Here is a 13,534-nt window from a genome sequence, read left to right on the forward strand (position 1 = left end):
GGACATGTGATGTCTGAGCAGTTTTGAAGGAAGATCAGGGATCGGGGGAGGGTTCCAGAGCATGAACTGTGGCAAGGATGCATGAGCAGCATGATGTGTTTGGAGAACTGCAAGTAGTTCAGAATTGCCAACATCGGGGAGAGGAGGCCAGAGCCAGACATGGAGGACCAGATGTGGCTACTAGGAGGTTTGAACCTCAGCATGTTAGCCACTTGTGTTTCAGGGACACTGGTGTTTATTTAAATGTAAACAGATACTCTCTGCCACATAGGTTCTCTTATCAAATAAGGTCCATAAATTTCTGCATACTGTAGCCCTCACTTGGGCATTAATAATTCATATAAGTAAACTATAGGCTCTCAAAGTGTGAGGTAAAGGAACCTCTCTAACCTGATTTTATCTAATGTTTCCCAAACTTACCTAAACATAGACTCAATCTAATCTAATCTTCTCTTCTCTTCTTTTCTTTCTTTCTTTCTTTCTTTCTTTCTTTCTTTCTTGAAGTATTATTTTCTTGTAGAGGTGTTCTGGGTAATGAATCATTGGAGGACTTAAGCATAAGTAATACTCTATTTTTTTGCTTAGCATACTTGCCAATATGTATCCTATTAAAACTCCTTAAATATAGAATTGAAATACTGCCCCATTGCCTGTCGCAAAAATAAAATTTGGAGGAACAGGTTATGACAGTCAATGAACATGAATGGTATATGTTCTTATTTGTAGATTTGATTTCCTCCAGGGGTTTTGAGTTTTTTTTTTTTTTTTCTTAAACTATATAGTTTTACAAAGTAGGATGAATAGAATAGAACCAAAAACAGTTAAAATTCACAACTTTTCCCCTTAATTTTAACTTTTTCAGACTTCTCAAAAAAAACAGACCTACAGTGAACACTCACCACCCATCTTAATAAACATTCAGAGCCCACTAGAGTACCTTGCTCTAATTGCATTGCTCACCCTCCTCTCTGAAGGCAAGATTTGGATTTGCTCTTTATCATTCTCATGCATTTTTTCTAGTTTTATTGTTTCTGTATGTGTCCCAAAAGGAAGTGTCTTGCATATTTTTAAAATTTATATAAATGGCTTATCCTTCTGAAACTTGTTTTTGTTGAACCTTATATTTGTGGGACTTATCCACGTTAATAAATGTAACCCTAGTGTATTCATTTTTACCAGCTGATTTATAGCATTCTATTATAGGAGTATGTTAGATTGTTTCCTTTTTTTTCTTTCCACATCACACATGTCATAGTAAACATTTACATATGTCTTCCATTTGTGTGAGTTTCTTTCTGGGGTACACATGTAGACATGAAATTGCTAGGTATACATGTCCTGAGTTTTATCAGTTATTGCCAAATTGCTCTCAGAAGTACCTGTACCAATTTACTGGCAATGGGTGAAATTTCTTCTCAGTCCGAGTCTAAGCTAGATTTTAACCTACATCTATTCATGGGAATTGGGAAGAATAAAACAAACTAGAGATGCTAGAGATTGTGCCACCCAGTGTGGATTAACTCTGAATTTCATTTTGTTTTTATAGACCTTGGAGAAATTCATTCAAGGCTTTTAGATCACAGACCAGTTATTCAAGGTGAAACCCGTTATTTTGTGAAAGAATTTGAAGTGAGTATTTGAAACTATTTTGTAAAAATATTGCCCTAGTTGTTAGTATGTTAATATACAGAAGGGGAATTCTCTGGTTTTTAAATCTCTGATTTCCATTCATGTGTTCATAAAATAGGCAAAGTAAAACTCCTTAAGAGGCATTTACCATTCATGGAAGGAGCATAAGACTAGACAGCAGGAGACCTGGGCTCAAGTTCTGGTGCCTCTCGGGTATTTAGTATCTGTTGAACTCAGTTTTTTCGTCTATAAAATGAGAATATAGTGGAAGAAAATATTTTAAAGACTGATGGATATAGGTCTTCCAGATCCATTTTCTATATTTTTTTCTCAGTTGGAGCATCAGCACCCACCCAAAGCACTCAGGTTAAAACAGTAGACTCATCTTTGGCTGTTCTTTCCCAGTTAAGGCCCACATTCAATGACCATTTCTTTTGGATATTACTCATAACTCACCATCCCTTCTGATTTGTGTGCCTGCCTCTTACCCAGTCAAATCCAGTCTTTACCATGGTGCCAGAGTGCTCTGACATTTTTTCACTTTTTAAAATCCTTTAATAATATTTGCTGTCTACAGGATGAAGTCCAAACATTCTTCTATGACCTGACCCCTACCTTGCTGGCTTTACCATCTGCCACTTGACATTTCATGTTGTGCTCCAGCAATACCGATGGCCTCAGCCTGCCATCCTGTTTCGTTTTGCTGTTGTTTTACACATTGGTTCATTGTACATTAAACAATAACATCCCAAGCTACTGTCAGATAGATGGCAAATGACGTTGCACAAAAATGTATGTAAGCTGGGGTTCTATTTTCAAATAAGACTCCAGCCAAAAAGGAAATCTAAACCTGCCAAAAGGAAAGAACCTTTTCATAAATCCTTTAAAACTACAGAAAGCCTGTGGTGCGGAGCACTCAAGATAGAGGAACAGAGCTGTTCAGTAGACTCTTGTGTAAAAATCTGCGTAATACCTAACTCTCACGGTTGTTGTACAGATTGTATGTATGTGTACACAATGCCTGTATGTGTCTGTGTGTATCTTAGAATATCATCTTTTACCTAGGAATAAATAAGGAAATGGGATCTTTGGTGTGATATGGATAATCTGGAACACACAGAATATTATCCAGACGTGATTCCCTTATCATGCTCTATGAAGATTATTAACAGTTCCTTAGTGAGAATAAAGTCTAGCCATGGCATGGCTGGGTTCTGTGCTTATGAGTCTCTCAAGGCTAAAATCAAGGTGTTGGTCAGACATCACTCTTTGGAGCTCAGAATCCTCTTTCTAATTCACATGATTGTACCAAGACTCAGTTCTCTGCCCCGGTACAGTAAAGTTCCCATTTCCTTATTTGTTGTCAGCCAGGGGCCCCTCTGAACTCCTAGAGGCCACTCCACATTCCTTTGGCATGTGGCTCTTTCCATCTTCAAAGCCATAAATTGGGGGCCTGGTTGGCTCAGTCAGTAGAGCATGTGACTCTTGATCTTGGGGTTGTAAGTTTGAGCCCCACATTGTGTTTTTCTTAAAAAAAAAAAAAAAAAAAAAAAAACCATAAATCAGTCTCATTCAAGTGATGTCCCTTCCTCTCATGCTTGTCAGGAAGAGCCTAGAGTCTGTAAAGGACTCACCTATTTAAGTCAGACCCACTAAAGATAATCCCCTTTTCTTAAAGTCAGCTGATGTGGGACCTTAATAAATCTGTAGAATATATATATAGTAGCACCTAGATTAGGGTTTGATTGAGTAACAGAGAAGGTGTGTGAACACTAGGGGTGGGGTCTTGGGAGCCATCTTAGAATTTTACTGCCATAAGCTCTTGTAACTACCCAATATTTTTCTTGTTATATGTTTGTTGCCTGTCTTCCTTCGTTAGAATAGAAGTACCATAAGAGTTGGAACTCTTCGTTGTATAAATATACCTTATTTTCCATTGTATTAAAAATGCCTAAACCAAGGGCACTTGGGTGGCTCAGTTGGTTAAGTGTCCAACTCTTGATTTTGGTCTCAGATCATGATCTCAGGGTTGTGAGATCGAGCCCTGTGTCAGGTTCCATGCTCAGCGGGGAGTCCGGTTGGGATTCTCTCTCTCCTCCTCTGCCTCTGTCCCTCTCCCTACCCCCACACGTGTGCCTGATTTAAATAAATAAATATTTTTTTAAAATTGCCTAAACCAATGTCTGATGTATTTTGGGTGCTTAATATGATTCAAAAGAACAATCAGCAGAGCCTTGACTAAAACTTGAGTTTTCTGACGTCTAGTGATGTCATAAGTCATCTTTTTCGTAAGTGTGAAAAGTTACACATTGCTAATTGGTGGCTGCCTTATCCATAGGATCTGTGTCGTCATACTTACATCACTGTTCTTTAAATAATATAGATGACTTATGTGAAAGGGCCATCTATATAAGTGAAACTGAGTGTTGAATGGAAAATGAAAGAAGTGTTAGATTTATGCTGTTGAATATCTTACGTTCAAAAGCTCACTTCCTGTTGAAGCCAACACCTGTTTTCACTGGGATAGAAGATAGTTGCCAAGAGAAGATGAGCTTGGGTCTGAGAGGAGAGGAATTAACTGTGTTTCACAGTGTGTGAAGCCTTCCGAGGTCTTTCTGGAAAGGAGGGTATGTTGAGGAGTGGGAAAAGAACACGGACCTTGGAGCTTGATATCTCTGGGTTCAAATCCTGCCCCCCTTACTGGCTCTGATAACCTGGTTTACTAAGGCTTAAGGTGCCTACTTAAAAATGGGAACAATGACATATACGATACTGTTTTTGTGAAAATAAAATGGTATGTTATTTTTAAAAATCCCTGACACAGAGGTGTTAAATGAATGTTGTAAACTGTTATTATTAAGAGAGAGATTGTAGCAAGTACAGGAAAATAAAAATGGGTTAATTCAGATTTTGTAAGAATTTGAATGAGGTTGGGTTCCATTTTAGTAATTTTAGGGAAAATAGAGACTTGCTAAGCAAATGGCATAAGCATTATATTAGAAAAATGTTTACTAGAAAATAAGATTACCACACTGGGCATGACAGAAACAAGCTTATTCTGTGTCTCAAGCAGTTATTTTGTGTGAGACATAATGTCAGGAATCAGTGCTGTACTGGTGAAGAAGACTGATACAGACCCACCCTTCACAAAGCATTCTCATATTGTCATTAAAGACTGGCTTCTGAAGGTCTCAAAAATATCTTGTCAGCTAGGTTTAAGTGACTGAATGTAATATAACTCCTTTTCTTTCTATTTTTTTAAAATTTACTTTAGAGTGCGAGCAGTGGGGGGAGGTGGGGACAAGCCGACTCTGCACTGAGAATAAAACCAGATGGGACCCCCAAGATCATGATGTGAACCGAAACCAAGATGACATGGTTGGACAGTGAGGAATGATGAAGCAGAGTTATCAGGACTTCTTATAACTTTCATCTCTCTCAAATTTAAATGTAGCTCACCTTAAGAAAACGTGGCTGATATTTCAAACTAAAGTTGTTTATAGTTTTTATATTTCAAAAAGTTAATGCACAGGGGAACGATCATCTTTTTCTTTACAAAATTTTATTTCTAGAAGAGGGGAATAAGTGCCACATGGTGGCAGCATTACTTAAATTATTGAAGTTCAGTTATATTTAAGCTCTCTTTTTGTTTGTTGGTGTTTCTGGACAGTTGACTGTCTTTCTCCTGACCTTATACAGATCTTTTATATCCTTGATTCCAGTGGACAGAGATCCCAGTAGGGCCTTTTCAGTGTGCATCAGTTTAGTAGTGGGTAATGACATTGTCTGCTGTACCATTAACATTCTAGCCATATAGGAAATGTCATGGCCTCTCTCATGTGGAACAGAGGAAAGACCCATGATAGTGGGCACTTCTGAAGTGCTTTTGGAGTATATGGTCCTGTACAAGTTCCTTACTACCTTTTTTTTTTTTTTTTTTTTTTAGTTTCACATGTCTCTCTTTTAATGGAAAAACTTTTTTTATTGAATTGTAGTTGATACACAATGTTACACTCATTTCAAGTGTACAACATAGTAATTCAGCAAATCTCTGCATTATGCTGTGCTCCCCACAAGTGTAACATCACCATATCACCATACAATGCTATTACAGTACCTTTAATTATATTCCCTGGGCTGTATCTTATATCTCTGACCTGTTTTTTCATTTTATAACTGGAAGCTTCTGTCTCCTGCTCCCCTTCACCCATTTTGCCCATCACCCCACCTCTTCCCCTCTGGTTGCTTATTTCATTTTTAGCAAATTTTATTCTTTGAATGCTTTAATTGCATACTTACTGATTACCTAGGTATATCAGTAAGGACCGTGTTCAGTTACTAATAACAGATACTTGAAAAATAGTGTTGTTTTAACAAGTTTTTATGTTTCTCTCACAATACCCAGAGCATAGGACTGGAGTGGTTGCTCTATGATGTCAGCTTTTTCTTAACTTTGCCTTCCACCTGCCTGGAGTGTTCTTCCTATCTTTGTGCTTACAGGGTAGCCTTGGGATTTCCAACCATGAAATCTGCATTTCATGTAGCAAAAAAGAAATGGGAAATAGCAAGCAGTCTCTATACAGGCATATTTACCATTCCAAAATAATATTTGGAGATTGATAGGAAGAAAGGAGAATGGATCCAGAACAAATGAATGTCAAGGAGATATAAAAAAAAAAAAAGAGAGAGAGAGAGAGAAACAATCTATATCTATGAAGTTTACAGTTTAGGGAGAAAAAAGACATGAACAATGAATTTTAATGGTGGATTTATTATAAAATAAGCACAAAGCACTTGAGATCTTAGGAGGAAACAACTCCAGAAACAAATCCCAACAGAGCTGGAAGGAAAATATTCTTAGAGGGGGTGGTATTTAAGCTAAGAAAGAAAAATGGATGTTAGCCAATAGGAAAAAAAAAGATGGAGAAAATAATTAAAATTAGAGGCCAAAAAAAAAGTATTCAAATAAGTACAGTAATTACAGGAGCCAGGAGGGATTATGTTGATGAGTTTGAATGTGGATTGAATAAGAAAATCCCTTAAAAGGCAGGACAAACTAGAATTTCACTTGACATCCTGATCTCTCATTTTTTGTTAGATTATTAGAGTAACTGTTAGATTATTAAGTATCAGGATAAAGTGTGCCCTACAAGGCATGTAATAAACATATCATACACACAGACAATATGGTTTTAAGCCTTAGGGGACTGACCATTTTAATGTTTGAAAGAAAATTTTAAATTATTGTGTTGGTCTCTCATTTCTTTTCTAATAGTATCAAGTTATGTCTTAAATATAAATATTATAGTAATTGCACTAATATTATTAATAATTGGTAGTTTGTTTAGAGGGAGAGAGCCTGTGCAGGGAGTGTTGGGGGAGGGACTGAGGGAGAGGGAAAGAGAATCTCAAACAAGCTCTATGCTCAAAGTGGAGCCCGACATAGGGCTGGATCTCATAACCCTGAGATCATAACCTGAGCTGAAATCAAGAGTCAGATGCTTAACTAATTGAGCCACCCAGGTGCTCTTATTGGTAGCATTTTTTTTTTAAGATTTATTTATTAATTTATTTATGATAGACATAGAGAGAGGCAGAGATGCAGGAGGAGGGAGAAGCAGGCTCCATGCTGGGACTGGGGCCAAAGGCAGGCACTAAACCGCTGAGCCACCCAGGGATCCCCTATTGGTAGCATTTTTAAGCACATAGTGGCAGGCACTGTTTTAAGTACATTACATGAGCACTTGTTATTAATTTCAACTTACAAGTTAACTGTGTGTGTAATATTATGGGGTGTTATACATCAGAAGCCAAGCTTCATTAATGCTGAACTTTGTTCTGAGAATTTATGCCCCAGAATATATGTGTATATATACACAATTAAATGGTAAAGTCCTTGGATTGAACCCCACATCAGGCTTCCCATTCAGTGAGGAGTCTGCTTCTCACCTTCCTCTCCCTCTGCTCCTTCTCTGCCTCTCTCTCTAATAAATAAATATTTTTTTAAAAAAAGATTTTATTTATTTATTCATGAGAGGCAGAGACACAGGCAGAGGGAGAAGCAGGCCCCACACAGGGAGCCCAATGCGGGACTTGATATCGGGACTCCAGGATCACACCCTGGGCCGAAGGCAGGTGCTAAATCGCTGAGCCACCCCGGGATCCCCTAAATCTTTAAAAAAATAAATGGATGTTATAGCTTTCCTTTTTTAATAAGTGTCAACAGTGCACCTTGGTCAAAAATATTAGCATAAAAACAAGCACATACCAGAGAGTAAGTTTAACAGCAGAGACTGTTTTTAATATCCTGTCTTATGTAGCACTATCATTGGGCCTATTTATTCTTTAAATGAATGAGGCTGAAAACTCCCTCTCTACAATGTGAGACTACCAGTTTCCCTGCTAGAAGAAATAACCCTCTAAATAAGTGGTTCTTTTAAAATTTTTATGGAAGTATAATTGATACACATTACATTACTTTCAGATATATAAATTAGTAATTCAACAAGTCTATACATCATGCTGTGCTCACAAGTGTAGCTACCATCTGTCCCCATTTAATGCTATTACAATACCATTGACCGTATTCCCTTTATCCTTGAGATGTACTCATTCTCAAGTGGAAGCCTGTATTTATTACCCTCTTCACTCATTTTGCCCATCCCGTCCTTACCTTCCCCCCCAGCAGCCATCTCTGTTTTCTGTATTTATGGGTTTATTTCTACTTTTTGTGTTATTTTTAAAAATTCTACATATAAGTGAAATCATATGGTGTTTGTCCTTTTTTTTGACCAATCTATTTGTTGGGGAGGAAGGGCAGAGGGAAGAGGGAAAGAATCCTCAAGCAGACTCCCTGATGAGCATGGAGCCTGCCTGATCTGAAGTGTGGGGCTTGATCTCATGACCCTGAGATCACAAGAGCTGGGTGCTCAACCGACTGAGCCACCCACGTGCCTCTGTCCTTTTCTGTCTGACTTATTTCACTAAGCATAGTACATGCTGGGTCCATCCATGTTGTTGCAGATGGCAAGATCTCATCCTTTTTGTGGTCGAGTAATATTCCAGTGTGTGCGCACGTGTGTGTATGAACACACATCTCACATCTTCTGTGTCCATTCATCTATTAATGGACACTTGTGTTGCTTCTGTATCTTAGCTATTAGAAATAATTTTGCGGTAAACGTAGGGATGTATGTATCTTTTTAAAATAGTGTTTTTGTTTTCTTTGGGTAAATATCCAGTAGTGGAATTACTGAATTGTATGTTGTTTCTATTTTTTTTAAAGATTTTATTTATTCATGAGAGAGACAGAGAGAGATGGAGAGACACGGGCAGAGGGAGAAGCAGGCTTCCCTGCAGGGAGCCCAATGTGGGACTCGATCCCAGGACCCAGGGATCATACCCTGAGCCAAAGGCAGACACTCAATCACTGAGCTACCCAGGAGTCCCTGTTATTTCTATTTTTAATTTTTTGAGGAACCTCTATACCGTTTTCCAGAGTGATTGTACCAGTTTGCATTCTCACCAACAGTACATAAGATTTCTTTTTTTCCACATCCTTGCTAACACTTGGTATTTCTTGTTTTCTGATTGTAGGCTTCTGACAGGTAAAAGGTGATATCCCACTGTGTGTTTTTTTTTTTTTTTTTTTTAATCTCACGGGTTTTGATTTACATTTCCCTGATGATGAGTGATGTTGAGCATTTTTTCATGTGTCTTTTGGTCTTCTGTATGTGTTCTTTTAAAAAAGGCTATTCAGTCTCTGCCCATTTTTAAATTGAATTATTTGTTTTTGGTGTTGAATTGTATAAATTTTTTTTGTATTTTGGATATAAACATCTTATCAGATATATCATTTGCAGATACTTTCTCCCATTCAGTAGGTTGCCTTTTTATTTTGCTGATACTTTCTTTTGCTGTGCAGAAGCTTTTTACTTTGGTGGAGTTCTATAGCTAATTTTTGCTTTTGTTTCTTTTGTGTAAGGCCAGTGTTAAAGAGATCACTACCTATGTTTTCTTCTAGGATTTTTATGGTCTCAGGTCTCACATTTAGGTCTATAGTCCAATTTGAGTTTACTTTTGTGTACAATGTAAGAAAGTGGTCCAGTTTTTTCCTTTTGCATGTGGCTGTCCAGTTTCCCCAGCACCATTTATTGAAGAGACTGTGTTTTTGTCATTGCCTACTCTTGACTCCTTTGTCATAGCTTGAGCCTATAAGTGTGATTTATTTCTAGGCTCTGTATTCTGTTCCATTGATATATGTGTCTATTTTTGTACCAGTACCATACTTTTTTTGATTATTGTAGTATATCCTGAAATGTGGGATTTTGATACCTCCAGTTTTTTTTGTTTTTTTTTTCCTCCTCAAGACTGCTTTGGTTATTTGGGGTCTTTAGTGATTCCATGCAAATTTCACTATTATTTGTTCTATTTCTGAAAAATGCTATTGGTGTTTTGATAGGGATTCTTAACTTTATGTCTTATTTTAACTCTGATAGTGTTTCTTAACTTTAATAGGTCATGGTCTCCTTGGAGAATTTTTTTCTCCCAGAAAAATGTATAGAGGACGTATATATTCAATTTGAGTACAATTTCAGGGGGATTCTGGAATCCCAAAGCCCATCCATGGACCTCAGAGTAAGACCTATACTTTGAATAGAACTGCAGACCTCTCTGTTCATGGTCTTTATATTTGAATTGAGAGGCCACTCCTTTGCATCTTGATAAAGAAAAAAAAATGTACCATAAGGAACGCAATAATTTCGGTGTTCTTGATTTATTCAGATTCCAAAGCGATGGGGTTAAGGTGGCAGCAGTTAAGACCTTGGTTTTTTTTTTTGTTTGTTTGTTTTTTTGCTTCAATCTGTCTATAGAGATAGAGCAACTAGGATAGCAAATTCAAGCAACATCTGTAATAAAACCAGGGGACAAGGTACCCCCAAATACCAAATGACCAAGTCACCAACAGCTAAAAAGCTCCTGTGGAATCAGAAACTGGAAGAAGATGTAGAAGAATGGCCACAGGCCTTATGAAGCCTTGAATGCTAGAAAACTTCAAAATTACCATCAGGAATGCTTGAAGGGCCATTCTGAGGAGAAAGCAAAACCTGGGAGGTGACTTCACAGGCTCTAATTTATAAGTGAGTGGTAGCAGACTCCAGGAAAGTCTAATGGGCTGAAGTTATCTGTGAGTTTGAAACTCACAAACCAAAATACCCTTCCTGAACAAGGCCCTGCACCTTAGAGAAACTAAAGGAAATTGGATACTTTGTAAAACAACGGGAAAGGGGAGTTCTAGAACTTGGAAGTTAGAAAGGCCCTCCTGATCACCCTTCCCCACCTTCTAAAGATAGAAGAAAAGTAATTTCACTGAAAAGTAAGCAGGAGTCAAATCCCACAACAATGTCCTTTAAGGCAATGAGTGTAAGTATGACCACGGAAGGAAGGAAGGAAGGAGGGAAGGAAGGAAGGAAGGAAGGAAGGAAGGAAGGAAGGAAGGAAGGAAGGAAGGAAGGAAGGAAGGAAGAAGAGAATAGAGAAAAGAAGAGAAAAGAAAGAAAAGAAAAGAAAAGAAAAGAAAAGAAAAAAGAAAAGAAAAAGAAAGAAGAAAGAAAAAACTGTAACCTGATATTTTAAAGTGAGCTTGGGAAGCATAAGAAAATTATTAGAAGTGAAGAAAGAAAGTGAAGAGAATTATTAAAAGTGAAGAAAGAATCAGAAAAACTCAAAATTGATTGGCTAAAACAAATGGAAAAAAATAGAAGGTAAGGTAAAAAAAATCAGGAAAAAAACTTTAAAAATTATTTTGGGAATGAAAACTAAACTAGAAGGAACTCAAGAATGAATAAACACAATGGATAGTCCTTATGTGAAATTTAAAAGACATAGTAAAAGAGAGAAAAAGAATTCAAGAGAAAGGAATAGTTACTGATAGGAAATACAAAAGATGCAATACAATATATGCATGATAATCAGCCCCTAGAGAAGAAAGCAATTGCCAAAGCAATGTAATGTAACAAATGTGAAAACTAAAATTTAAGAAAACTTCCCTGAAATAAGATACTAGTGAAATTCTGTGGAAGGGCACACAGCTGTCAGGAAAAGTTAACCCAGAACAGCCTACCCTGAGAAATTTTTTTAATATATTGAATTTTACAGAAAAAAAATTCTTTTAGGTGGAGAGACAAAATGGCTAAGTTTTTTTTATTAGGGGAGGAAAATCTGATTGTTAACAGATTTATCTGTCTTATGCCAGAAGACAATGGATTTGAACAGCCAGGGATTTTGTCTAGCCTAACTGACCCCTAGCTATAGGGACTACAAATCCACTATTGCTGGGTCTGCAGAACTTCGCAGATATTTTTCAAATTAGCCTTTCCTGAGGAATCTATTACATAATCAACAGAATTTTACGTGACCAAAATGATTAGCAATAGTTGGTAAGCATTAAATATATATTTCTTACAGAACTAAGACTGAATGGTAGTTGTAAGGGAGAGAGTGCAACGTGCACTGGCTCCTTTCTGACAATGCAGACCGTCTGGATCAGAAAGTGGAAGCAGAGGGAAGGGTATATGAAAAGTAGAATATCCTTTCCTGTTGCTTAATAAACATTAACTTAGTAAAAGGATACTGTTTCACATTGGATCCTGAGGGAGTGAGAAAGGCTAGAGAAGATGATCATAATACTAATAGTGCTTATAGTAGGGAACCAGTAGACACTAACCAAAAAGTGGAGACAAAGGGTATTGTGTAAAGTATTAATATAAATGTAACCATGAGAACAAAAACACCAAATTCTATTCAATGCTGAAAGATATACCAAAAAAAAGAAATCACATGACCACAGAGAAAAAGATTATATACATTATCTGTGTGTGTGTTTATGAATTTCTCTCATAAAGTAAAATAAGAATAGTCTGTATGTTACCATTTAAGAAGGAAGGAATTGGAAATATGTATATACTTAAATATATATGAATAAATATGACTTAGGGAACAAAGGCAAAAGAGAAAAAGTTAAATTTCCTTAAAACTTAAGCTGTTTTTCAATCATCATTTTGTTGATGCTAGTGTCGTCATTGTCATTTTAGTGAAGTGCCGATAAAGTGAATGGTAGTTCCGTTGATGTTTTGAGAACTACAAAGAAACAGGTAAGAGGGATCTCTGGGTGGCGCAGCAGTTTGGCGCCTGCCTTTGGCCCAGGACGCGATCCCGGAGACCCAGGATCGAATCCCACGTCGGGCTCCCGGTGCATGGAGCCTGCTTCTCCCTCTGCCTGTGTCTCTGCCTCTCTCTTTCTCTCTGTCTGTGACTATCATAAATAAATAATAAATAAAAATTAAAAAAAAAAACACAGGTAAGAAAGGAAGGTAATTAAAAACCTATTCTTAATTTGTATGTATGAACTTAATAAATGTATCTTTTCATAGCACATAACTTGTTTTGTGGCCTTGTCCACCAGAAGGCCTAGAAATAATGACTGATCAGTAGCAGTGAACACCCCCCTCGTGATCATTCTCTAAATACCGTTCTAAATATTAGTGGTGATTAGAGACCTGCTAATTCTGAGTCCAGAAATGTATAAGGTGAGCTTGGAGCACCAAGTTAGAGTATCAGAAAGCAAAGAGGCTACTAAAGAACATAGAATTTTGTCTAAAGTATTGCAGAATGAACTTGACCGGGCTCCCCCTGGACAAAGATCGAACAGTTTAAACACCAATAAGGAAAAATACTGTAATGGCTTGAAAACTTCAAATATGTTAATTCTGTGAGTCACAGGAATGCATAGAAACAAACAGAAACCTCTAGAGAATATTAGGGAACCAAATCATTTTTTTAAACTGTTAACTAAAAGGAAATAATCAAGTGTTTTATTTTGCCTTTCACATGTAAGCATTCCTCA

General features: G+C 37.1%; 1 protein-coding gene across 11 annotated transcripts in view; it reads left to right on the forward strand.

Annotated features, from left to right (window-relative positions):
- The window catches only part of BLOC1S5 (biogenesis of lysosomal organelles complex 1 subunit 5), a 137,583-nt gene that overhangs the window by 5,465 nt on the left and 118,584 nt on the right, over positions 1 to 13,534 (forward strand). For all 11 annotated transcript variants that reach the window (XR_013373746.1, XR_013373747.1, XR_013373748.1 and 8 more), the window contains exon 2: positions 1,547 to 1,629. Coding sequence is in view for 6 of the 11 variants with exons in the window: in XM_077886111.1 (XP_077742237.1) it covers positions 1,547 to 1,629 (83 nt within the window). In the remaining 5 variants the exon portion in view is untranslated. The remainder of the gene's footprint in view (positions 1 to 1,546; positions 1,630 to 13,534) is intronic.

Source organism: Canis aureus, chromosome 37 (genome assembly GCF_053574225.1).
Source record: "Canis aureus isolate CA01 chromosome 37, VMU_Caureus_v.1.0, whole genome shotgun sequence".
NCBI lineage: Eukaryota > Metazoa > Chordata > Mammalia > Carnivora > Canidae > Canis > Canis aureus.